The 24833-nt window shown below is 41.0% G+C and overlaps 1 protein-coding gene across 2 annotated transcripts in view; it reads right to left on the reverse strand.

Annotated features, from left to right (window-relative positions):
- Positions 1–17668, reverse strand: part of JADE1 (jade family PHD finger 1) — a 42141-nt gene extending 24473 nt beyond the window's left edge. For both annotated transcript variants that reach the window (XM_053461286.1, XM_053461277.1), the window contains exons 1-2: positions 17540–17668; positions 1987–2065 (exon numbers count right to left, since the gene is read on the reverse strand). In XM_053461286.1, the coding sequence (XP_053317261.1) occupies positions 1987–2038 (52 nt within the window). In that variant the 5' untranslated portion in view covers positions 2039–2065; positions 17540–17668. The remainder of the gene's footprint in view (positions 1–1986; positions 2066–17539) is intronic.
- Between the last annotated feature and the right edge of the window lie 7165 nt (positions 17669–24833).

A 24833-nucleotide genomic window follows, 5' to 3' on the forward strand; every position in this document is an offset into this window, starting at 1 on the left:
GTTCTTCCCATGGGCTAAGGCTCTCCTCCTCACTTATCACCTCTTCCTTTTCCCGTCTAAAAGAATTCACTCGGGCTGCCCCATATCTCTGGAATCTACTCCTACTGAACCTTTAACATTCACCCTCCCTCCCAACGTTCAAGAAACATCTCAAAACTCACTTCTTCAGAGAAGCATACCATCTTGGCTGCTAGAACAACCACCACACTACCTCTCACCCTGTCTCTGTGCCTTATGTTTGTCACCCCATTCCCTCAAGATTGTAAGCTTGCGAGCAGGGCTCTCTCCACCTACTGTATCGGTTTGTCGGATTTGCTTGCCTCCCATAACAGCTTGGGGCTAAACAGGACTACAAAGTGTTCCTCGTGGAACAGGGAGAATGGGGGCAATGGAATTATAGCACAATTGTACTAAAAAAGTCAGGTTGCCCGGCCCTTTAAGTAAACAAACATATTGTATAAAGTACAAAATGAATGCATTTTTCACAGCATTGGAACACTTAAATCAGTTATGTAGTTATGTGAAATTTGTCTTGTTCTGATATAATTATACAAGGAAAATGTATATGTCATTTCAGCTCACAACCACAGTCAAGTGATTTAATGCTCTATCATTGTAACATGTGATCTCCTAAACAGGTGAACAAGGGAGTGTTTTGTCTTGTATCATCTAAGCCCTGGTGCCAGTTTCCTCATTGCTGAAACATTAGAAGGTAACGTGCTTTAGTTTGCTTGCCTTGCCACTGAATACACGCACAAACAATGTGCTGTTGTTTACTACGGGATCAGTGCCGGTTACTATGTGGTCACCATCGGCTGCCACAAAATAGAAGCTTTAATGGAGCGTTTGTAGAAACGAGTTTGTGTAAATGATAAAGTAGGAAGCAGACAATCTATCAGGGAATAAACAGGATGTTAATTTTATATATAGCCCAAAACAAAACTGAAAAAATGAGAAAGGTAGAAGCAAGGGTCTAGCGAATGCATGAGAGGTTCAGAGCAGTTTAGGAGTGTTTTGGAAAATGTTACATTTGCATGACAGTTCATGTACAAGATGCGACTTGAATAAAGAGGAGAAGATTATATATTAGTCTATAGATTATATAATAGTCTAACAATCGTACTTTTGATGACACTTATTGAAAAATGATAAGGAGTTGTTTTAGTGGGTAACATTTGACCTATGCGTGGTGCTAGCCAAGTGGCTAGGAAATGCATTGGTGAAAGGCTATTTATAATCCTCCTTCCAGTATCTCTATGCAGGCATTATTCTTATGTTACGCAAGTCTAAGTCACATCAAGTAAGTCTCTATTATTACTTTGAAGCAACCGGTACACGTCTATGAGTTGAGTATTTTAACAGGAATTCAGTGACAGCCTCAGGGTGTGAAAAGTGCTCCTTGAAAAAGAGCTTAATAGTCTCATGCTATGCAGTCCCATTACACCGCAACTCAGCATTAAGTTAATTCAGCCCTATGTGTGGCTGCAGGCAGTGTGCCTTCAAAGCAGCACGCGCGTCCAGATGCTGGAATACTTGAAAGGGAGACTGTCGCGTCATGTCATTTTATTATGTTAATCAAATTCATCAATTCAAACCACCTATAAGCTTGTGATCTTGGTCTGGCAGGAATTGCAATTGTTTTGAAGATATTTAGTTTAAACGTTATTCTTGTGGAAGATACTCTGAGAGGCAGGGCCAGAATTATATAATCAATTAACTTTGTTGAAGTTTTCTTCACTGAAAAAAAAAAATTATTAGCTACTTCTGAAATACCGCTCTTGTTTATCCGGTTGTGCAATGTTATCAAGTGGAAAATAACTTTAATTAAACTAAAAAGCACCACTAAGCATTTGATTGTTCCAAATGCCACCTCATACAACTTTCTGCCCTTTAACTTTTTATCACACATGATGGCTTTTACCAATACTAAACAGGACTCCACTGGCCGTGTGTGTGGATGGAGGGGTCGTATAGGAAAACACTTACTGCCATTGTCATCTGAATCTTCACTGCTGCTGGGAAGCTTTGCTCGTTTCATCGCTTGCAACGGTAAGCAGTTGGCTGTCTGAAAAGAAAAAGAAAGGGTTACATGAAGTCATCTTACCAACCACCATAGCAAACGATTACATTACAAAATGGTGTGGGTTTTTATTACCAAGCCACCATAATTATTCCATATCTGGTAGCAGGCCAGACTGGTGGTGGAAAAAAGGTCCTGGCACTTCAAATCTTGCAGTCACTAAAATGATGCGTGCGTGAGTGCATGCTACGATCTACAAACGCAATATATTGAAGATTCTACATTCTCTAGTTCCTCTCAATTTTTCTTCAACTTCAAAAAATAGTAGGTCCGGGGAGAGCTTGCTCATTGGCGACACTTCTCTCGCCCAACAAAACACGAGGAGCCAGGGACTCAAAACCATTATTAGTGGCCTTATACAGGAAAATATTCATGAAAATACGTCATTCCTGGTTACTAAAAATATCACTATGACTTCTTACTATGCCTCAAAACACACCAGATGCAGCTACTGTACATAATTATTCTTGGAATATAAGAAAAGGCTTATTATTGCATCTACAAATTTATATTCTCCAAAAGAAAAAAGAAAAAAAAGCAGAAAAACACCGCGTGTTGGAATAAAGCCCTTAAACACATGTAAATCAGTGTAATACTATTTATTATATCCACAGAAAAAAGAGGACATAACTACTTTTCAAGCTGGAAAACATTCAGATTTCAACGTCTCAGTCAGCACAAGACCGTGTCCTGCTGCGTAAATACTACACATTGTGAAAACAAAGCAGGAGACATGGAGAGCTATGTCAGAGGCCTAGCTTTATAAAAAGAACTACTTATTATATTTGCTGTCAGAAGTATTCGGGGGGGGGGCAGCTCCATTTTATAACATCTGAATAATGCATGTGGAATCACCAAGCAACTGTGACGTTATGCGATGTTGCGCGTGTGCATTGGTGACTACTGTTCTAGGACAGTTGGGATTGCAGATACTCAATCTCTAAAGCTCTATCCAAATCCAAAAAGGGCTTTTTTTAAATGAATACAGATGACAATATTGCACGTTCCTCACAGTCCCCCCTTTTGCAGACAGTGGTGATCATGGGACAGTTGGGGAGACCCTCTGTAAAATCATTGCAGCTCCCATGTGGTCACTTTGCGACACTATGAAGCTAAGCGATGAAAGGTGGCTCTCTGGGTTAAGTGGATTTGTTGTCATGCCTCTGATCCCAACTACCTAAGCACCCAACCCAACCAATGTGGCCCCCGGCACAGGTCTCCCCATCTGGACAACTCAGATGTTGAGGGGGCATGTTAATATACACGTACAATTTTACTCATTTTTCGTCACACCACCTAAAAGTGAATTTTTAGTGATGTCACTGAGCTTGGTACAACCAGGGAGCTGTGGGCTGTAAAAACTGCAGACCATAAAAATATTCGTGTTGGCAATTTTACAGGGGATTGTTTCATCTGCTCTGCTGAATGTAACACTTTCGCAAAGAAAGGGAGCATTAGAAACATAATTTGTGATAACTACTGAATGCAGAAAAAAGTTATTCTTACAGTGTCAAATGTTACCTTCTCCATCATTTTTCAGTGAATGATTAATTTTTCATGCGATACAAAATCACAGATAAGTCATTGTCATTGAAACTAAATAAAATCAGCCTGGATATTTCTGTCATGTTTATATGACAGATTTGGTAAATGATCACAACATGCCAGAGAGCTCAGTGGAACAGCACCTTTAATGCTTTATAACAACTAAACAGAATCAACATCTAAGAACAATTCTACATATCCTGTATGCCCCATCCTCTCTACCCTCAAAGATAGGTATCCTACAGCATGCAGAGCAGTGACGTATGCTGACCTAGGGTGTCAGGTCCAGTGGGCAGCAGTGCCCCTGGAACAAAACAGATGCCCCGCCGGAATCAAAGGAGATCATTGATCTCCTTAATTGACCATTTCCGCTACAGAGGCTATGCTGGCTCAGCACAAGCCTCCATAGACTGTATTAAAAGGCACCGTGCAGCTTTAAGATAAGGTGCGCCTGGATATGGCGTCCATTTCTTAAATGTTCACAGCGCCTTTTATTGTCCTGGAGACGCTGACCATGGAGGGGACAGGGGGCGCTGCCTTAGGACAGCCACACAGGTAAACACATCAATGATACACAGGACACAATAAACCCAAGGGGTCATTAGCTGTGTGCATCTGCCTACATTCACTAAAGGGAGAGGTGTCAGGAGAGTTTGCTGAAGAGTTGTGGTTTCAACTCTCTCAAGTGACCATGAAGAGCCAACGTTGGCAAATTCCTCCAGGAAGACATGTTGAGATGACCCTAAATAACGCATCATCGATGAGGTGAGGAGACTGAACAAAGATCATTGTTTACCTATGCATTATAAAGGATCAGGCAACCTCTCCCTTTAGTGAATAAACCCCGATACAGTGTCTTTAGGCAGATGCACCTTTACATTTAGTACCCAAAGCAGCTAGTTCCACGTGTTTTCTCTGCAGGATAATAAGATGCCCTAAAGTCCTGCTTAAATAGCCCTATCTAGAAGGAGCAGCCGTACACACCAGATTACATCACAAGTCCCTTAAATATAATTGAGATTCTTTTTCTTGGAAGAAATATTTCTCTAGAAATCCTAATACGTGCACTTAGCTAATAAAATTGTTGGAACTTGATTGCCTCATTTACTGAAGAAATATCTCTCATTGGAAAATCAAGCCAACAGCGCACTGCATTTAAAGGATAAATTGCAGCTGACAAAACCCAGAGATGTGAGAAGAACTACTGGAGATGTAAAAGTATGTTTTGGTTTCATCTGTATGTCCATGTTCTAAATTAGAACACTATGTGCAGCCAGAGCAGCGGGAAACGCTTTCACCTCTCATTCATCTCAAATAGTTTAAATAGAACAAGTCTGCCTCACATCAGTTTCTGTTCGGCCCTGAAAACCCTTCTTCAATAACATGCACACATCAGATTTAATTGGGCTACTTCTGTTCTAGCTGGTCAAGTATGGTCTTGAATGGGTTATGTTAAATAAATGGTTAACAACTGCTTTCAGCAATAAAATGTGTGCAACTAAGTAATATTATAGTGAAAACTGATAAACTGACCCTTAGCCCACCACACGCTCTTCCTATGCCAGTGGTGGGACTGGCAGCGGAGGAGGGCATCAGCTTCGCCCTCTGATCTCAGTCTAGAATGTGAGTTTGGTAAATTCAATACTAGAACGTTGTCTGGAGAAAGAATCAAAAAGGCTTCTCGGGTTTTGCCCCACCAACATCAACTGAAGAGTTGTTTGCTTCGGTAGTCCGGTGGGATATTAAACAAACCGAAGTCTATAGCCAAACAGCTGTTCCCGAATTCTAGAAAACATCAACATGGAAAAGACTCAAAAGTGACCCAGAGAACAAACGGCCTATCAGCTTAGGCAAAGGTTCGGAAAGAGAAAGAAAACACAAGGGAACAAAATATTGATATTGGCAAAGGTAACTAACCACAGCCGTCTAGAACACAGGAATCAAGGACAGAGCTAGCAAAGCAAAGTGGAAGTATCTACGAGTACTTTATAGGGCTGGTCCAAGAAGAAATCTTCCCCCCCCCCATTTTACATAGTATTATGTTTTTAGGCATATATAGTGTGTGCTTACACAGATTACAGTGCAAAGTAAAAGTATATGATTACGGTTTATGTCTGACGTACCAACATAGTCTGCAAAGTTGTACAATTTAGAAGTGTTAAGAGATACGTTGACATGGAGAGAAACATGCCGAGATAAGAGCCCTGCCCTCAAGAGCTCACAATCTATACTGATATTTAGCCGAAACATAATACACTAAGCCCATAAATGTGTTGCGTACAACTAAGGAGGAGGTGTATTCCTTCTGAAGACAGAAACATTACTTATGCATAATATTGTTTTCAATATTTATCTTCTTTTTTTTTCATGTGTGGAATCAAGTTCCTTGCTGAACAAATCCGATTAGTTCATTTACACTGACGTTTTTCTAATTAACTGTACTCCACAAGACAAAGGAACAGAATTAAATGTTTATTTGTAATATCCGAGTCAATATTTATTAACGATCACTATATATTTACATACAACACACATGAGATCAAGGAGAAAGGACTTCTGAAGCCACTGCGTAGTCTATCCTGAAATGAAACAGAAGCTTCGGCACAACGGTTAGAATCGGAATTTCCATTTAGATTTGGACAGGCGTTTAGAAAAAGAACATCAAATTTTGTAGCCGTTGTATAACTCCGCCAAGCACATACTTTTTCACAAACGGCTTTGAATGAACAGATTTGAGGTCCTCGATGATGATGGCCACAAACCACTGAAATGATATCCATGGAAGTACAAATACACAATAATCAAACTGGGAAAAAAACTTAAATCCAACAAGAAACATAACCAAGCTACACAGTTACTTCAAGGTACAACTCAGCCCTCACTCTCACCAAGAGTGGACAGTTCTGGAGACTCTCCAGAAGGACATTGACATGTTGAGGAGCGTTAAGAGTTGGCCTACTAAAATGGTGAATGGTTTGCAAGGTACAAATGATCAGGAAAGGGATCTCAATATGTATAGATTGGAGGGAAGAAGAGAGAGAGGAGATGTGATAGAAACATTTAAATACTTAAAGGGGTTTAATAAAGTACAAGAGGGAAGTTTGGTCCAGAGGATAAAGGTTAGGAAAAAAGGTAATCTAAAACTAGAGGGTCAGAGGTTTAGATGTAATCTAAGGAAGCTTTATTTTACTGCGAAGGGGTAGATAAATGAAACTGCCTCCAATCAGAAGTATTAGAAGCCAATACAGTGACAGAATTTAAACATGCATGTGATAGGCATAAAGACGAGACCAAGGACTCACTAAGGTTTGAGTCTCTACATCAGGAAAAATGGGCTGAATGGTTCTTATCCTATAAACTAAAAGAATGCAGAAAGCACTCCCTTTGATTTCAATGGAATAGCACGTGAATAGCACGTGATTGGCTGCTTTAACTGGCATTAATAGTGGACCGCAGATTGGGCTTTCGCCGAGAACATGCGGCTTCACCAAACGAAGGACCACACACAGAAAAAGCTGTTGCCATGGTATCATCCTAAAATACACATGCCCTGTGCATTACTTCACATGATAATCTATCGATCACTTATCAGTCACCCTGAGGACTATCTATGCACACTAACACTACTGTCATCTAAAGGTGCTGTTCCACTAAGGCAAGTATTAAGTGGACTCCCTAAGTGGAATATAATTACCCTTGTCAATGTATTCTTTCTGCTGAAGGTTTATCCACATAAGAACGTACAAGCCTTTAAGGTATTTGTTAGCATTCATAGCAGCAGCCTATCACTGCCCACCATTTATTATGGTGGGCATCCTATAACCCAGGAAAAGGGTTTCTAATGCCGTAGCTAGTTACACAACTGTTAAATTCAGCAGCGTGAATACAGATCATAGAAAGTTTGTTCTCTACACTGTCTTAAGCTGCAAGCAAGTCCATAGCTCAATGTTTAAGTCTACCTCGATCTTCTCGTGCAGTGGAAAGGAGGATAACTATGATATACATCACCTGCAACAGCGCCAACATATGCCGCAGTGCCGCACAACAGGTGAAGAGCACATCAGAAGTAGTTCATAAATGAGGATTTACAGAGTCCCTGACATTCTAAAGAGATTAGACAACGTTCTCTAATTTTTGTACGTCATACATATGCAACCCTAGCCGGCCACCGTGCAGCGACTTCCCTCAACACCCTCAGTGTACCAAGAGATGGAGCCAATATTACATTCAATATAGATACTAAAAAAAAAAACAAAACCAAATAGTACTTGTCATGTTTCCTTAGCAATAGACTGCAGTATGAAATAATCAAACTATTCAGGCATCGCTGGCGCAGACATGTTTTGCCTACATAGGGTATTTGCATTTCTAATATCTCTTGCAAAGCACGTATCGAAGGCGAGCAAACTATCAAAAGCAAACAAAACACTTCTCCTAAAAAGACAGATATTAAAGGCGGTTAAAAACCAGCACATAAACATGTATTCTAGTATGCTTTTTAAAGAGGAACTGCCACCAAATTTGTTATTAGTAATACCTGCTACCTTGGCGTACTAAACTAACACTCTACTTATACAGCCTATGGTAAAAAAAAAAAAAAAAAAAAAAAAAAAAGTCTACTGCCATAAAGCATCAGTTCAGCTCAGTGTGGTGTCTGAGCAGGGGAACGCACCAAATATGTCACATGACTGACAACAATGGCCGCCTCCTGGTCTGTCCATAAAGGATTGTTTATTGTAACAAAATAACAGAAAACCAGGTTTTTGTCAATGCCAAACTACATTACTGTTTTTAATTTTATTTATTTTTTTCTACATACTGTATCACATATAAACTGTGCCTGCTACTTTGCTATCAAAAGGTAAACTTCCTTTTAGTTTCTTTAGCATGTTCATATTGGGTTTAACACAGACAGTACCCAAGGTCTATTCAGTGATACGTGAGTAATTCTTCTGTATTAGCCCTAAACCTTAAAGAGAAATGCAACGTTATATCCTTTTGTAATTCTCCTATGGTTGTAAGGAATTTGTATGTACTACTTGTCTTAAAAAGTCACATAAATAGCAACTTTATAGAACCCCAGCGGACACGTGTCCAATCCTCCCATTGATTTTAAGGGGAGCCGTTTCCTGACACTGATTGACAGATTCAAGCAGCCAATCAGTGGCAAGAAATGTTGAATAATGGAGGAAGATGGCAGCTTTTGCAGCACGGCTGCAACTTGTGTGTCAGGTAAGGAGGTTATTTTCATTTTAGAAGAATGCATATTACTCACAGAGTACTTTAATATCCATTCTTCTATAGCAGGGGTGTGAACGACATTAGACAGTCCCTTTCAGCAGAGAGATTACCAAACACCTGCATTTCAGATGCCGCATCTCTCTACGAGATAAACATGCCTTTGACGCGTTTCTATCTTTGTAAGATTGTAGGTTAACAGTTTGCCCTTATTTCTAGAAGCTAATTAGCATTTCTCTCTGTTGTTGAAGATAATTGTGCTACCATCATCAATCTATTAGACACACGAGAAGCAGAATTAGTCTGAGAATGAGAAAATTGGAACAAAACACGACTTGTGAACAATTAACATTAGAAAGAAATTGCGTACGGTAGAAAATTGTTGAAAGAACAGATTCTTGCCAATTTTAAGTAAACAGGGTGTATGCACATGCAGAATCTTTGTGACAAAGAGAATTAAGAGATTGTCAATTTATTGACAAACGTTTACATATCTGCTTTCCCTGTTGTGACACGGAAAATGACATTGAAACTATATTTTATCTGCGTAACGTCTCGTCGGACAATGCATGCACCCGGGGTAAAACGGATGCCATTCCCACAATGCACTGCATCTGGGGTGCAGCCAGATAAGGACCCCCCCCCTCTGCAGATAGAATGGAAATAAATGATGATAAATATCTTTTTCAAGGATCTATATATCCATTTAAAATATTTTCTGAGCTTTGTTCTCTTGAAAATGCATTTTAATTGTGGCCATTTACGGGTGACCATAGCAAAAATAAACCTCTACAGACGGTACATTAACAGCCCACCGGCAAATATAGATACAGATGCAGTTTTATCATCTTTATAAATGTATCCTCCCCTGTCTCCAAAATCATAGCTAAATATGTCCACTTCTGCTCTAATAGTGGCCTAAACGCTCTATTGCAAGTAGAGCTGAAACAACGAATCGATAAAATCGATAATAATCGATAACGGAAATCGTTGTCGACGATTTCCGTTATCGATTAATCGAGTGATCGATTCGTCGTTGGAGCACTAGGCTCCTTTTACTTACCTCCGCCTGCGTTCCCCGGTTCTGCTGCACGCTCTGCAGTCTCCGCCTTCTTCATGCTACGTGACGACGGAGGTGACGCGCGTCTACTATCAAGTTTGAAGTGGAACAAGTTCGTAGCGGAGGTAAGTACTCTTTATGTCTCTTGTCTGTGCGAATGTTTATGTGCGAGACGAGAGAGAGAGAGAGAGAGAGAGAGAGAGAGAGAGAGAGAGAGAGAGAGAGAGAGAGAGAGAGAGAGAGAGAGAGAGAGAGAGAGAGAGAGAGAGAGAGAGAGAGGCATTGCAGGGTGTGAGACTGGGTGCAGAGCAGAGTGGGGGTGGGGGGGGCAGGGCAGGGTGTGAGACTGGGTGCAGGGCAGAGTGGGGGTGGGGATGCAGGGCAGAGTGGGGGTGGGGGCACAGTGCAAAGGGGTGGGGGCACAATGCAAGTTGTTTTTAACATCTAGTTCTTAAAATTATTTTAAATAAACGAAAAATTTGCATATTGTTTTTTTAATCCGATTAATCGATTAATCGAAAAAATAATCGGCCAACTAATCGATTATTAAAATAATCGTTAGTTGCAGCCCTAATTGCAAGGCACGTGGCCAATGACTTATTACATCATTTCTCACATTTTACAAGCGTCTCTTTCGCATCATAACAGGAATGTTTCAGTCAAGGTTGTTTTTTTAACCCAAAGGACCTCACTGAGGAAACACCAATTAATAGCCCCTACTTTCAATTAGCTCTTTTGCACGAGATACCATTATGACAGTGAAAGAAAATGGCACTATTACAAAAGCTGGAATATTATACACTTAACTCCTGGGGAGGAATGTGGTTTTGACTCCTCAACTTCATTATACGTTATGAAGGCCCACCTGCAATAAGCTGCAGGAAGAGCTTGGCTGGCCCTGTAAAATATATAGTTACATTTCTGAGATGTCTACATTAGACAGGGTTGACCCTTCACAACGAATATTGGACTGGTGGAACTGAAACCATAACGCTCCTGTTGATCAATAAACAATAGAAGCTTAATCTGACTAAAGTTAGGTAATCTCCAAATTTTTTATATTATAATGTATGAAGCCTCACACATAACAGAAACCCCGCTCAGTTCGTAGACAAACATTAAAAACACGCAGAGACATATTTTAATAATTCAGCTATTGGATTGTCCTTTCTGGAGACGGATGTGTAGGTGAACACCAGATTCCAATTTGATTTCTTTTAGAAATAACCTGTAATATTCCCAGATACGTTTCATGTTTTTTTGTGAATTGTCATTCTCCCCTAATAAAATAGCGCCGCAGAACCTAAAGTAACCTAAAAAATATGGAGGAGCTCAACGAGCGCGATGCCTGAAAATAACGGGCATGACCATGCCTTTAACCTCCACAGAATGATTTACTCTGTGGCCACAAAACCAGAAGACAATAAGGTTCCGGGTTATTCGAAAGGGCACTTTGTGAACTGATTTCACCCATACAAGGAGCTGCTTTCCAGGACAACACAGATGTAGATAGCAGGGAGTTTGACAGATGTGCAGCCAACCAGTCACCACAAATGACGCTTTCTAGTGATGGGGCTCTCACTTCCTCCTCAGTAGGACCTTGTGTTTTCATTGTTGCAGGTGCGTTCCAACTGCCAAACTAGCTATTCACTTAAAATACGGGGCTGCACCATATGTATTCTAATTGATATTCACTAAAGAGGGAGTTAGCAGGGAGTTCACATTGTGAAGGACCTGTCCTGACAGCTTTCTGCGGCAAGAGCAGCTAAGCTAGCACTCAATACATTGACCAACCAGGGGGATGACTACCTGTTGACATATTATACTGCGTCAACAGGTAGTCTGCATCTTGCAGAAGGAGCTCACTGGGGTTGGCCCATTATAATAATGAAATTAATGAGTTGAAACTGCAGCTCTCCTGCTTTAGTGAAAAAAACCATAGCGGTTTATTTTTATTATTTCTTGAACATTATTGTTCCACCAGTTCACATAAAGGGCATACGGCGGAAATGGAAGATAACGCCTTACTTTTTTTCTGCTAAAGGCATTTAGTGATATAAAAATGTTGATCAACTTGTTGAACACCACAATAACCTTACAGACTTAGCAAGTGACCCAAGCAAACAGCGTGTTAACCAGCAAGCTTTTTCTTTCCCGCCAAACACGATTCAGCCCCTGCCATGGCAGCATTTAAACGAACCTATGTATAGAGGTTCCATGGCAAACCTGTATGTGGATTAAGACAAGTACAACGGGGAACGATAATCTCAGGGGGTGTTGAGCCTGAAACAAATGAGCATCTAGGGTCGAGCGAATCCGCTTGTGAACATCATAAGCCATCTGGTATCTGTATATAATCCCCCAGGTCACACAGATCATCTGAGGATACCGATCAAAGAAGAAATGCCACCCTCCTCTCCGCTATTGCGGCTGCCAATTTTAAGATTAAAGAAAATGATCGTGAAAGAAGAAAAATATCCCACAAACAATAGCTTTTTTAGCAGATGGGATGTGACAGTCCTGCACCGTACGCTTGTCTGCTATTGTCTTCATTTCTATGCATTAGGATTTCTTGGTTTAACCATGTTCATATCATGTGGCCATAATCCAACACCCTACTTCTGCAATAATGCAATCACTGCAGCTTGATGAGGTGCGGGTTTTCCAGAAGGCATCCAAGGCAATGTTACAGAGGCATGATATTATTTTTAGTAGAGCGACGGCGGGGTGTCCGGAGGTCATTTGCAGTAAGGCATATTTGTCCTGACCTACAGTACATACAGGGTCACATTAAATCTCCATGGGGTCCCCCTTACAAATGCATGGGGGGGGGGCTCTGCAGAATCCTCCCTATGTACGGCGGGGTGTCCGGAGGTCATTTGCAGTAAGGCATATTTGTCCTGACCTACAGTACATACAGGGTCACATTAAATCTCCATGGGGTCCCCCTTACAAATGCATGGGGGGGGGGCTCTGCAGAATCCTCCCTATGTGTCACCCATTTGGACCCCCCCAGCTAACTCCAGTTCAGGAGATATATTCACCATCTTGGTAAACATTGAAGGGTGGTCTAAGGAGACATCCCTGTGTGCATCTGCAGAAAAGGCCCCCGCTGATTTCACGGGACTGTACAAGAGAGCACTGTATGGGGAGCTCCCACATCTCCTTCACTGTTTAATTCTTAAGTCTTACTTTAATGCATAAAGTAATGCATAGAGTAACATTAACACACATTTTGCCTTGGTAAGGCCATCATGGGTGGTAGACTGTCCATTAAAGTTTACATTGTGACTGGACAATCATGGTGAGTTCCTTCTACAAGAAGAGCTAAGCTGGTCGTACAGAACATAAAGACAAAGCTGTGAAAGGACTCAAAAAATGTATGTTGCCAGGCATTACACGGGTTCAATACACCCTCGTCTGCAGAAGAGCTCACTGATGCTGGCCATTCATAATTCATCATGAACTTGGTGAGCTTCACTTTGTCCCTTAAAATGTTACCCAACAATCATCAGTTTTGAGCCCAGTTCCTCCGGCTAATGGCCTTAAAACTAGGTATTTGGAGGCATGTGGGGGCATTGGCATAGTGTACTTGCCTATAAAAAGGGACCTATGATATAAATCCCTACATTAATCATACGCCACAGATTTTAAAATAATTTATAGCTGTCCAACAGGAATGTAACAGCCCCAAAACAGTCCAACAACAGTTACAGTCCAACACAGACCTTATATTAAGTCATAGAATAATATAATATACATTTTCCCAACATCTGGCTTTCTAGGTAATTCTCCGTTCAGTTAAAGGTCAGTAATTACTATTTAGATCATTTATAACAAGAGTGAAAGTCGGTAGGTGATGAGTCCACATCATTTCTGGAAAACAAAAAACGCGAACCATTCCACGTATTTCATCCAAATGTCATTAATCGACAATAATTACAGGGAAAAAAATAAATCAACTTTAGTTATTGCAAACGCATAAGCATTTTTTCCATAAACTAATGAATACATAAAAACTACATCTTTGACTCGAAAGACTCGAAAGACCATTTTCTAATTAATTTTCCTGTAACTGTGAATTAATTAGTTAAGCCATAATATTACCTTTTCATGGATTTTTTTTTTTTTTTAAATTGGATACTTAGAAACCCAAAGATCTTCTGCAACAAGAAAACACTTTTCATGGTACAGCATTTATACAACACCAAGTCATCGCTGGCATAGCCACACCCGAAACATGCGGAAGCAAAAAACCCAGAAGCAAAACCCAAATGATGTCCCCATCACCCATCCTGCATGGATTATTTTACCGATAATTAGCAACTAGCGGTGGCTCCCAAAATTATTTATACGGCGGCTTCATGATCCTCAGTGCTCTATTCAACATTGGTAAAGGTGCAGTTCCACCTACTCCACGAAATTGAACACTTTTATACCAAATGATTAGAAGCACCATTAATACCACTGAAAGTCCAAAACTCTGCTTTTTCGATAACTTTCTTAACCATTTTAATTTTATGTTACGAAACATTTAATAAAATGACACGCACTACTGTTTATTTCTATAACATGTTGAAGAGCGCAATTAATGCCCCCTCCCCCAGACCATTACATCATACATGATCAAAAAAAGCAAAAGGTTCATTCTTTATTACATGCCAGATACAGAATTTTGCGCAGTCACTAATACTGTATAAAGAAATCCTTTAATGAAATAACATGTCAGTAATTACAAAAATTAAATAACTTATGTATTAGGGATGCAGTCTTATGGTGTTGAGTAACGATTCTCCAGCAAGTGTAAGAACTTCAACACCCGTGATTCTCAGCCATGTACAGCGTGCCATGCGAGGATCGAAGGAGTTGTGGTTCAGTTACCACCAAACCTTTAATAAAGATTCTTTTTTTCTCAAGTTAGTCTTTTATCTACATTATTGTACTACAAATTTTTGGTTACAATACCATCAGTGACTCTTAGCAGTTATCAAATTCTTGTTTGACAAACCGCTAATAATTTCCTTATCGCATTACACGCACTCCCACAAAAATACCGTACCCTAAATATACTACATGTGGCAGGCCTATGCAATATATGCATCTAGGAACGATCAACCATAAAAAAAAACTCAGTGTTTCAATCATCAAATGTATGGATCAAGCTATATTTTCACATTCATATGCACAAGCCAGAATATGCTCCAGCATCACCATGTGGGAAGTGGAACATGAATGGGATAAGCACATGGCGACTCTGGAGCCAAGACAAGATTGAGGGCCCAATCACTTTAAGATTTGGACAGAGTAAATAATGACTATTATGTAACAATACAATTACCACTTGTTCCATACAGGCAGAGGGCGTGTGATTACATACGCACACGCTATATATGTTTGTATTCTCTCATATATATATATATATATATATATATATATATATATACACACACACATATAATTAAGGAGATTAAATGTGCTACATCTTTCTACTTAAGGTTAAGGTAGATGTCCTTCCAAACATGACCAATTGAACACAATTTAAAAATAGCAAGTTGGGTCCTGATTAACCCTTTGCACATCAAAGTACCATACATTGTATTGTACCAAATCATTCCGCTCAGCACCTTGGTACTTAACGTGTTAAGGGCACTGAAGACAATGTAACAGGAGTGAGGCACTGCTTATCACACCGCCAACCGCAACAATGCGTGAGTCTATTAGACGGGACCCAGCAGCAGATACTGTTTGTTTACATGGGATCAGCTGATAATCCTCTTCCCATACAGTTCAAGGCATCGAAGGTATTAACCCTCCCAGATCTGGATGTGTGAGGAATCAGCTGATCACATCCCAATACACACTACAGGAGGGGCTGCCCCTTGTATTAGTTTCTCCCATCTCCACCACAGTCTTCTCCCCACCCACTTCTAGACAGTTCTGGAAAGCAGATCCTTCCGGGATGTGACAAGGCTACACACACACACCCCCCCAAACGCCACCTGTGCTGTTATCTCAGGAGACCAGCGATCGCACTGACTTCTGGTGCACAGCCTAACACGATGTACACACTGACGTGTTCCTAAACCCACATCCAATTTACATTAGTGCACAATACACATTAACCTGTTCACTACCGATCACCGCATATTCCTCCATCCAGGTAAGCCTGCTATGGCTGGAGCTACGATCGCCTTGTTTAACCCCAGGGTGGCCAAAACCTGTGCACTGGGAAGTCCTCCTGCCTGTAGCACAGCTGGTAGCACGTCACCGGTGCCAAGCAGCTTGCAACACATTGCGTAACCGTAACACTTATAGCGAGGCATCCTGCCTGATACAATTACAAAGTCTCCAACAGGAACCCACGTGTTTACATAAAACCCGTACGGCTGCGAGGTACGCTATAAACACGTGCATGTATTATGGGAATTTACAATGGCCTGGGCAGAGGCAGTTGACTGACTATCTTTTATATATATTTATATATATATATATATATATATATATATATTAAATAAACAGTGAGTGGGTGGGTGTATGTGTGTATATATGTGTATATATGTATGTATATATGTATGTGTATGTATATATATGTATATATGTATGTGTGTGTGTATATATATATATATATATATATATATATATATATATATATATATATATATATATATATATATATATATAACGGGGGAGGGGGTGCACCTGCCGTAGGCCCATAAATAAGCGTAGACTGCTCTGAACAGAAGTGGCGTTTTTATAGCCTGTGCACCTGCCCCACACGACCCGCCACGCCCCTCCTTGTTTGGACTTCGCGAGCCCAGTTCACCCCGCGCGCCACAGCGGCGTTCCAATCAAGTTCCGATTCCCAGGGCAACATTCGAATCCGAACAGTCACGGGACCACAACGGTCCTACTACGGCAGGCAGCACGTGTAGCAGCACCCTGTCCCTCCGAACATGACAGAGAAAGTGGGCACCACAAACAGGACGCTGCCCCTAACGGGCACTCCCCATAGTGCTCTAACAAAAAGGGGGTGTGTAACGGACTGACAGGAGAGCTGAGGGCAAATGAATGTAACCGCTCAGTAGTCAGCCGGCGACCATGGCTACCTTCCTCTACGAACAAGCCAAAGGGTCACTTAATAACACTCTTAGTAGCTCCAACTCCAGCCGCAGATTTCACGTCTTCTAAAAATCGCTGTATTCAAATAGGCCGCCCCGGCAATGAAAGGGTGCCCAATGCAACGTATGTCATCCCGCAACTCAGCAGCAACTTCCCACTGCCAACACCCCCCTTCTTTATCTGCACCATCCAGACCTTGCACCCCACCCTCCCACCGAATACACAACGCACCCGGTGCTGGGATAGCGCGGGTGTCTCTCACATTATCAAAGAAGCGAATCTTTTGGCGCCATATTAATGACGTACTATATTATTTTTCCACTAGGCAGCGACCTTGGCAGCGTTCAGATCACTCGGGCTCCCCCTCTAACTCCTCATCAAAAGCACAGAGAAGCCTATAGCACCGCTAGACACATGCAACACGAAGCCCTCCCTCTATACAGTAGCGATCATACTCCCCCCCCCCACCACCTTCGCCGCCGCATGGGTAACTGTACCTGCTCGGGTGATCCTGGCCACCTCCGCCGGAGTTTGGATCAGTGTGTGTCCCCCCTCCCCGCGCTCAGATGGCTGATCGGTTCATACGGTTCAGCCCAGTGGCTCTTGTGCTGTTTGGGGTAAGGGGGGGAGGCAGATAGTGTCTCCTCACACACATGCACTCAGTGACTGACGTTATTTACTTGTTATGGAGGAAGGACTCTGTGAATCAAACTCATTTCTGGGTCACTGCTGCCACAGGGGGGAGCACTTTGATCTCCTGCCAAAATCCAGAATAAAAAAAAAAAAGGGAGGGGTATGGAGGGAAACACCGATTTCTTCCTCCCCACGAGCGATGTAGTGTACCATATTGCATACTTACATCATCCTGGAGCAATTGCTTTTTTTCCCGTTTCTAAAATAGCTGGAATTCCTTGGTACAGATTACTTGGTGTTCGTCATTCCTGTTCTTCGTTTTGTGAATCATTCTGTCCAGGGGTTGAGCTTGATGGACTTTTTTCTGCCTCAATTATGAAGTCATCAGTGGTCTAACTTTGCACACCTATAAGGAATCTATTGTATTTATATTTACTTTTACCTTAATTAAAACAGAAATCCTCTTAATACGTATTAAAACAACAGAGGTGCTGACAACTGTCCAAGTCTGGTCAGGACAGTCACAAGAGCTACAAATGTTCTAATTAGCCTCATCTCTGCCCTTTTGGAGGTGGGGATTCTTATTCCCCGCTTTACTGGTAAGGCTCAACATGTTCTATCCAGTACTGTCTAAAACACAATTCAAGAACGAAAAGGCAGAAGCGGCTCATAGAAAGAGCACAGCAATGATCCAGGCGTCATACAAATGCTGTCGAAACCTTGGTTTCTCTATTTATCCTGTTGGCTATATATGGAGATAGATTTAATACAAATAAAACGTAAGAGAGTGGTCCAAAGTTTTTAAATCAGGGGAGCGTGACCCCTTTATCAGCCCCCCAGCTCAACTCACACTATTTATTTTATTACTAGTGTGAAACAATATTATTCATACATATATGTTTTAGCTGTTGTCTCGGTTAGTATACTGTCTTAATTACCCACAAAGGAGGGCTGGCACATCCTGGCCTGGGGGCAGGCAAAGCCTAGTGCACCCCCCTCCCATTGCCCCTCCTGGTAATATATACACACTAGCATAGACACTCACAATATTACACGCTCACTCTAACACACAGTTATATGAACACACACATTTACACATACACACACTCACGCAAACTTTCACACTCATATTTATCATGACACTTCACACTTTCACACCTCCATAGCCTTACCTTGTCCAGACCCTTTCCCTATGGCTGCTCACACATGTACACATCATGACAATGGGGTCAAGTAGTGTTGCGTTGTGTGACATCACTGCGCTCCCGCTTCTACGGACAGGGGCTGTTTGAAGAATGTTGGAGTGGCCTAGCAGCAATTGCCTCCACCCCGGATTACCAAGGCAGACTCTATGGAGGAAAGTATTTCATTGGATAAACAGGGCTTTATTAGTATGTGGGATGTATTACTGAGTAACCGATTCCACGTACACAATCCACACACTGCAGGGCAAGTCTACTGGAAGCCATGTGGTCATCCTACTAGACACTGAAGAGTGCTGCGCCCCACGCTCTCCGTGATTTGTTGGCTGGTGGAGAGTATCCACGCATGCGCACCTCTGCACAGGACATACACAACTCCTGCAGGCAAAGTAGCTGGGGGCATGGAAACAATGTATACAAACAATGTATACAGAAATCGCTCTATGTATTTGCATGAGGAAAAGTATAAAATGTAGTTAGCTATATATGATGGCTAGAGTGTACTTTCTCGTCTCACCATAACTCATGGGTTAGTGAAAAAGCCGCGTGGTGATTGGTGGTCAACATATTTTTTATTTGCAAGACAAATAATTAAGAGATTAAACAGATAAGCTATTTTTCCCAAATGATATGACCTAATTCTATATAATTACATGTAGTTGTAAGGGATAATGTAACCGTAAATGTAACCTTGTAACCAAATATTTGAAATAAAAACAAAACACATTGAACTTGGATAAACCAGGCCGTGGACTTTTATTAAGCTTTACAACTCTTGTATAACCATAACATATTTCTACACAGAAACTCTTGGCCCAAACCCAGAGTCTCACCTTCATATAACATACACCAAGAAATAAATAAACATATACTAAGCCTACCGCCCTAAAAGCCGGAAGGCAAACCAACTCTGTACCAGTTCATCCCAATCAGGGATAACTATAACTCTAATAAAAGCACACGACAAACATTTTCATTATTATTTTTTTTTTTTAAATATATACATATAAAACAAACATATTTTTTTTTTTTTTTTAATAAAAGGGGAGGGTGGGTGGGAGCTTTTCCAGCAGAAGTTCCATTTTCTTCGCCCGCGGCTCTCCTGCGTAACTAAGATCACCAGCCTTCAACAGGTTAGTACCTCTCTTAGTCTGCAGTTCGCCTTGTGGCATGAAGCGCAGCCCCTCACTGCACTCCTATTTATAGTGCAATTTCGCGCCCTTAGCGCTGCGCGAGGCGCCTCGCGGTGTCTCGCGGCAGAGGCGGCAAACCACTCAGCAGCGCGAGCGCACCCCAGAAAATTCCATGTTATATAACTCAACCATTTTTTTTTTTTTTTTTTATAACTTTAGACTTGAACTTTTGACCTGCCATAGACTTTAATAGGTGACCTTTGATTGAACTCAAACTCCTATCCCCACAACTACATGTCGCCCTGCGCTATTTAGGCAACAGGGCTTTTCATGTAGTTGTAAGGGATAATGTAACCGTAAATGTAACCTTGTAACCAAATATTTGAAATAAAAACAAAACACATTGAACTTGGATAAACCAGGCCGTGGACTTTTATTAAGCTTTACAACTCTTGTATAACCATAACATATTTCTACACAGAAACTCTTGGCCCAAACCCAGAGTCTCACCTTCATATAACATACACCAAGAAATAAATAAACATATACTAAGCCTACCGCCCTAAAAGCCGGAAGGCAAACCAACTCTGTACCAGTTCATCCACCCGCCACAAATGGACATATCCCATTTGTGGCCCTACCCCATAAAAGCCACGGCCTGTTCAACCATACTCTGTAAGTCCAAGTTAAGAATATCACAACCGATATCCGACAAGTGTATACCATCTTTTCGATATAAACCATCACAATTCCCTTCCAAATCCAAATGACGAAAACTCAGAAAACCTTCCATGGACATGAACTTTTCCATTGCTCTGTTGAGTTTTCTTCGCACCCTCTCCAATGCCTTAAACTCAGGCCTGGAACTCCACTTTAACCGAGGAATGATTTCAGACCATACCAATATTGTGTCTACAAAAAACCTCCTGAGACTCAATATTAGTTCTTTAAACAGCAATAATAATTCAATAGATTTTGTTTTGCCCAGATCATTCCCCCCGCAATGAATAATAATAACATTTGGAACAGGTAACATATTAGCATAATCTAAAATAATATGTTCTAACTGACAAATACCTAAACCCCTAATACCCAACCAATATATCTGAACTGTTTCACTATTAAAACCTAAATTGCCGCCGTAGCTCCTTTGCGCCGCTCTTTTCTGCGCCCAATAGATAAACGAATGTCCAACAATCCACACTATAGCTGGATGTTGACCTAGAAGAAAATATCATTAGCATTTATAACAATTCAGGTCTAATATAACTTTTAAAACGATCTGACCCCCATCGACCAATTCCCTTTATAACCGACTTGTCTAAACCCAGCATTGCGGCTTCTGTGGCCGCACCAATTCGAAAGGAATGTGACGAGTAATCAAGATGACCCAGCCCAAGTGCAATAAATGATTTTTTAAGTACACTTCTAAACTGGAAGTTTGTTAACGGTAAGCCCGAACTATGAACCAACCAGTTTCCACCCACATTTGGCCTGATGGCATTAAATAATTCAGCATTTAAGACAGGGCACATTAAAGAATCAATTCTATTCAATTCCAGCCAGCAACCCTTACCCAATCTATCCGTTTTAGAGGAACGTAGGAATATTCTTAAATTCCCTTCACATCTTACATCCTCATTCTGAAGCCCAGATCCACCTCTTTTATTGGCCGCAACCAACTCACTTATTCGAAAAGCTCCAAAAAATGCTATTATAAACGCAGTTCTAAATAAGCGTCTCTCAAAATCATCCCAACATACCTTATGTAAAATATTAACCAACCCTTTTAACAAATCAAAAGAAATAGGCTTTCTTGTATCCTTAACTGTGTTCGACTTGTTATAACCTTTTAACAATTGCTTAATTAAAAACTCTTTGAACGACGAGCGCTTCCCTACTAATTTAAAAAAGAATGAAATACCTAAAAGGTATCTCTCTATACAGGCTCTAGAATAACCATCATTTATAAGCTTTAGCACAAACTCTAAAGCAAACTCCAACCTTTCATCAAATTCATCAATCCTCCTTTCTTTCATAAATTTACACCAACATACCCATGCTTTCGTATATGCGCACCATGTCACTTTTGATAAAGATTTAGAAATTAATGAACTTATCTGGGAGAAGTTAAATCCCACACACTGCCCGGGACAACCATCCCTTTCTTCTCTGCCAGCGGCGCCAACATTCTGAAACTCTTAAAGTCAAATCGTGAAAGAGCATCAGCTATTAAATTCTTCTTACCCATGATATGTTTAGCTCTTAACCATATATTAAACACTAAACATAAATAAACCAAACGCCTTAAAACGTGTATAACCGGTAAAGACTTTGCTCGCAAGGTATTAATTACCCATACCACCCCCATGTTGTCGCAATGTAACATTAAACGCTTATTTTTCCATTTATTACCCCAACACTCTAAAGCCACGACTACTGGAAACAACTCCAGCAACACCATATTTTTTGTCCATCCTGCTTGCCGCCATGCCTCCGGCCATGTATCCACCGCCCATTTACCCTCCCAATATATACCAAAACCGGTAGACCCAGCAGCGTCCGTAAAAAACTGCAACTGATCACTACTGACGAAATCTTCCTGCCAAGCAGCTGATCCATTAAATTTCACTAGAAACAAATCCCAAACTGCCAAGTCTTCCCTAACTTGCTTAGACACTCTAACTCTGTGATAAAGCTCTTTTTTTCCTGCAATGCCTCTACCAATTAGCCTAGAATACACTCGTCCCATAGGAATCACCCTAGATGCAAAATTTAATAAACCTAATAATGATTGAAAGCAACGCACTGTAACTTTTTTTGAACGCAAAACAAAATGAATCATCCATCTCAATTTTTTGACCTTTTCATCTGGCAATCTAAACAACATTTTTTCTGTATCAATTTCAATCCCTAAAAATTGCAACTTAGTTGTTGGATACACAGTTTTCTCTGATGCTAACGGAACCCCAAAAAATTCTGCCAAAACCATGAAAGAGTTAAGTAACGTTAAACATTCTTTACTATCTGCTCTACCCAAAAACAGAAAATCATCAAGATAATGCACAACATAACGTAAACCCGCAACTTGAACAACTGACCACTCTAAAAAGGAAGAAAAAGCTTCAAAATAAAAACACGAAACCGAACAGCCCATAGGCAAACATTTATCAAAATAGAACTCCCCTTCAAACTGAAAACCCAAAGAACAAAAACAAGAAGGATGGATAGGTAAAAGCCTAAAAGCAGCCTCTATGTCCACCTTTGCTAACAATGCGTTCTTACCCAAATATCTCACCCACTTTAATGCGTCCTCAAATGAAGCATAATGAACTGGGAACTCAAATTTATTAACCTCATCATTCAATGATCTCCCCTTTGGGAAAGATAGATGATGTATAAGTCTGAAAGAACCGGCCTCTTTCTTGGGTACTAAACCTAGTGGCGATATTCTAAAATTAACAAAAGGTGGAACCGAAAATGGGCCTTCAAATCTACCTAATCTCAACTCTTTTTCAATTTTTTCACGAGCAACCGTTGTATTATTAGTTATAGATTTTAAATTCTCCACCCAAACAAAATCTTTCCCTTCAAAAATTGGTAAACGAAAGCCTTCAGCAAAACCCAATGCAAGTAATTCAGCCTTCCGTTTGCTTGGGTATTTGCCTAAAAAGGGGAGCATTTTTTCCCACTTCACCGGCGTCTCCGCCTTTCTGAACTTGCTCTTTAGACTGATTCCTACGAAAACAACGTAGCGCCGGGTGACTACCCGCACAAATCGAACACTCGTGTTTATATTTACAAGAATTGGGCCATTTACACTGCGAGTCATTAAACGCCCAGCATATACCCTTACTACGCTGTGGACCCGAAAAATTTTGAGGCCTCGAAACCGTAGCCGACCTCTGCGGAAGCATGGTACTAATCCATGTCCCTACGTCCTTCATGCCCCAACTCAAATTCTTATGTACAGATAACTTCTGCCGAAAAACTTCGTCGTAATTAAACCATGCTAATCCGCCAAAGTTTTTATAAGCCTCCAAGACTGATTCAAGATGTTGAAATAAACCAGAGCTCTTTTCACTGTGCTTCTCGCAGTATACACTAGAATAAATGCAGAAAGCCTGTAACCAGTTATTAAAAGACCTAGCTACAGGTCTACGTCTATCTTCCTCCTTATCATGTTTATGCAAAAATTCTTTTGAGGCAGGTAACAGAGAAAGTATATCCACATATTCGTTAGACCAAATTTTCTCTTTTAACGCATTAGTTAAGTGGAAACCTAAAGGTGACACTTCACATGGCAGAGATTCTTTCATACAACCCTCACTAATTACAGTCTTTTTATTTACCTCAGAAGAGGACTTCTCCCAAGCCTGAGCAGGGCTAGCGCTTTTAAACTCTTTCAAACAACCCACTAAAGAGCTGACTAACTCATTTAATTTACATAAATTATCATTGTACTCACCCTTGCTAGACCCAGCTCTGCCTTTTTCATGCTCAAAGTCTTCTGTTAACCGCTCCTGGTGTGCAGGACCTGGTATCGCCAGTCCCTGTCGCCCATACCGGTCCTGAGGTAATTCTTCAGCATCTTCCTGCCGCTGTATCAGCTGCTTCTTCTTTGAAATTAACCCCCTTTTCGCCGGAGAGCTAGAAAGGGGCCTTTTTTGCTTGGAAACCGGCCTCTTGCCTCTGTTTCCGCGTTCGTCACGATCCTCGCGATCTTCGCATTCCCGGGATGCCAGGCAACCTCTTCTGCTCGATCTTCGTGATTGCATAGCCGAACACGAAGTTTCAGCCAGTTCCCGCGATGACTCAAGCAG

Source organism: Spea bombifrons, chromosome 1, assembly GCF_027358695.1.
Source record: "Spea bombifrons isolate aSpeBom1 chromosome 1, aSpeBom1.2.pri, whole genome shotgun sequence".
Classification (NCBI taxonomy): domain Eukaryota; kingdom Metazoa; phylum Chordata; class Amphibia; order Anura; family Pelobatidae; genus Spea; species Spea bombifrons.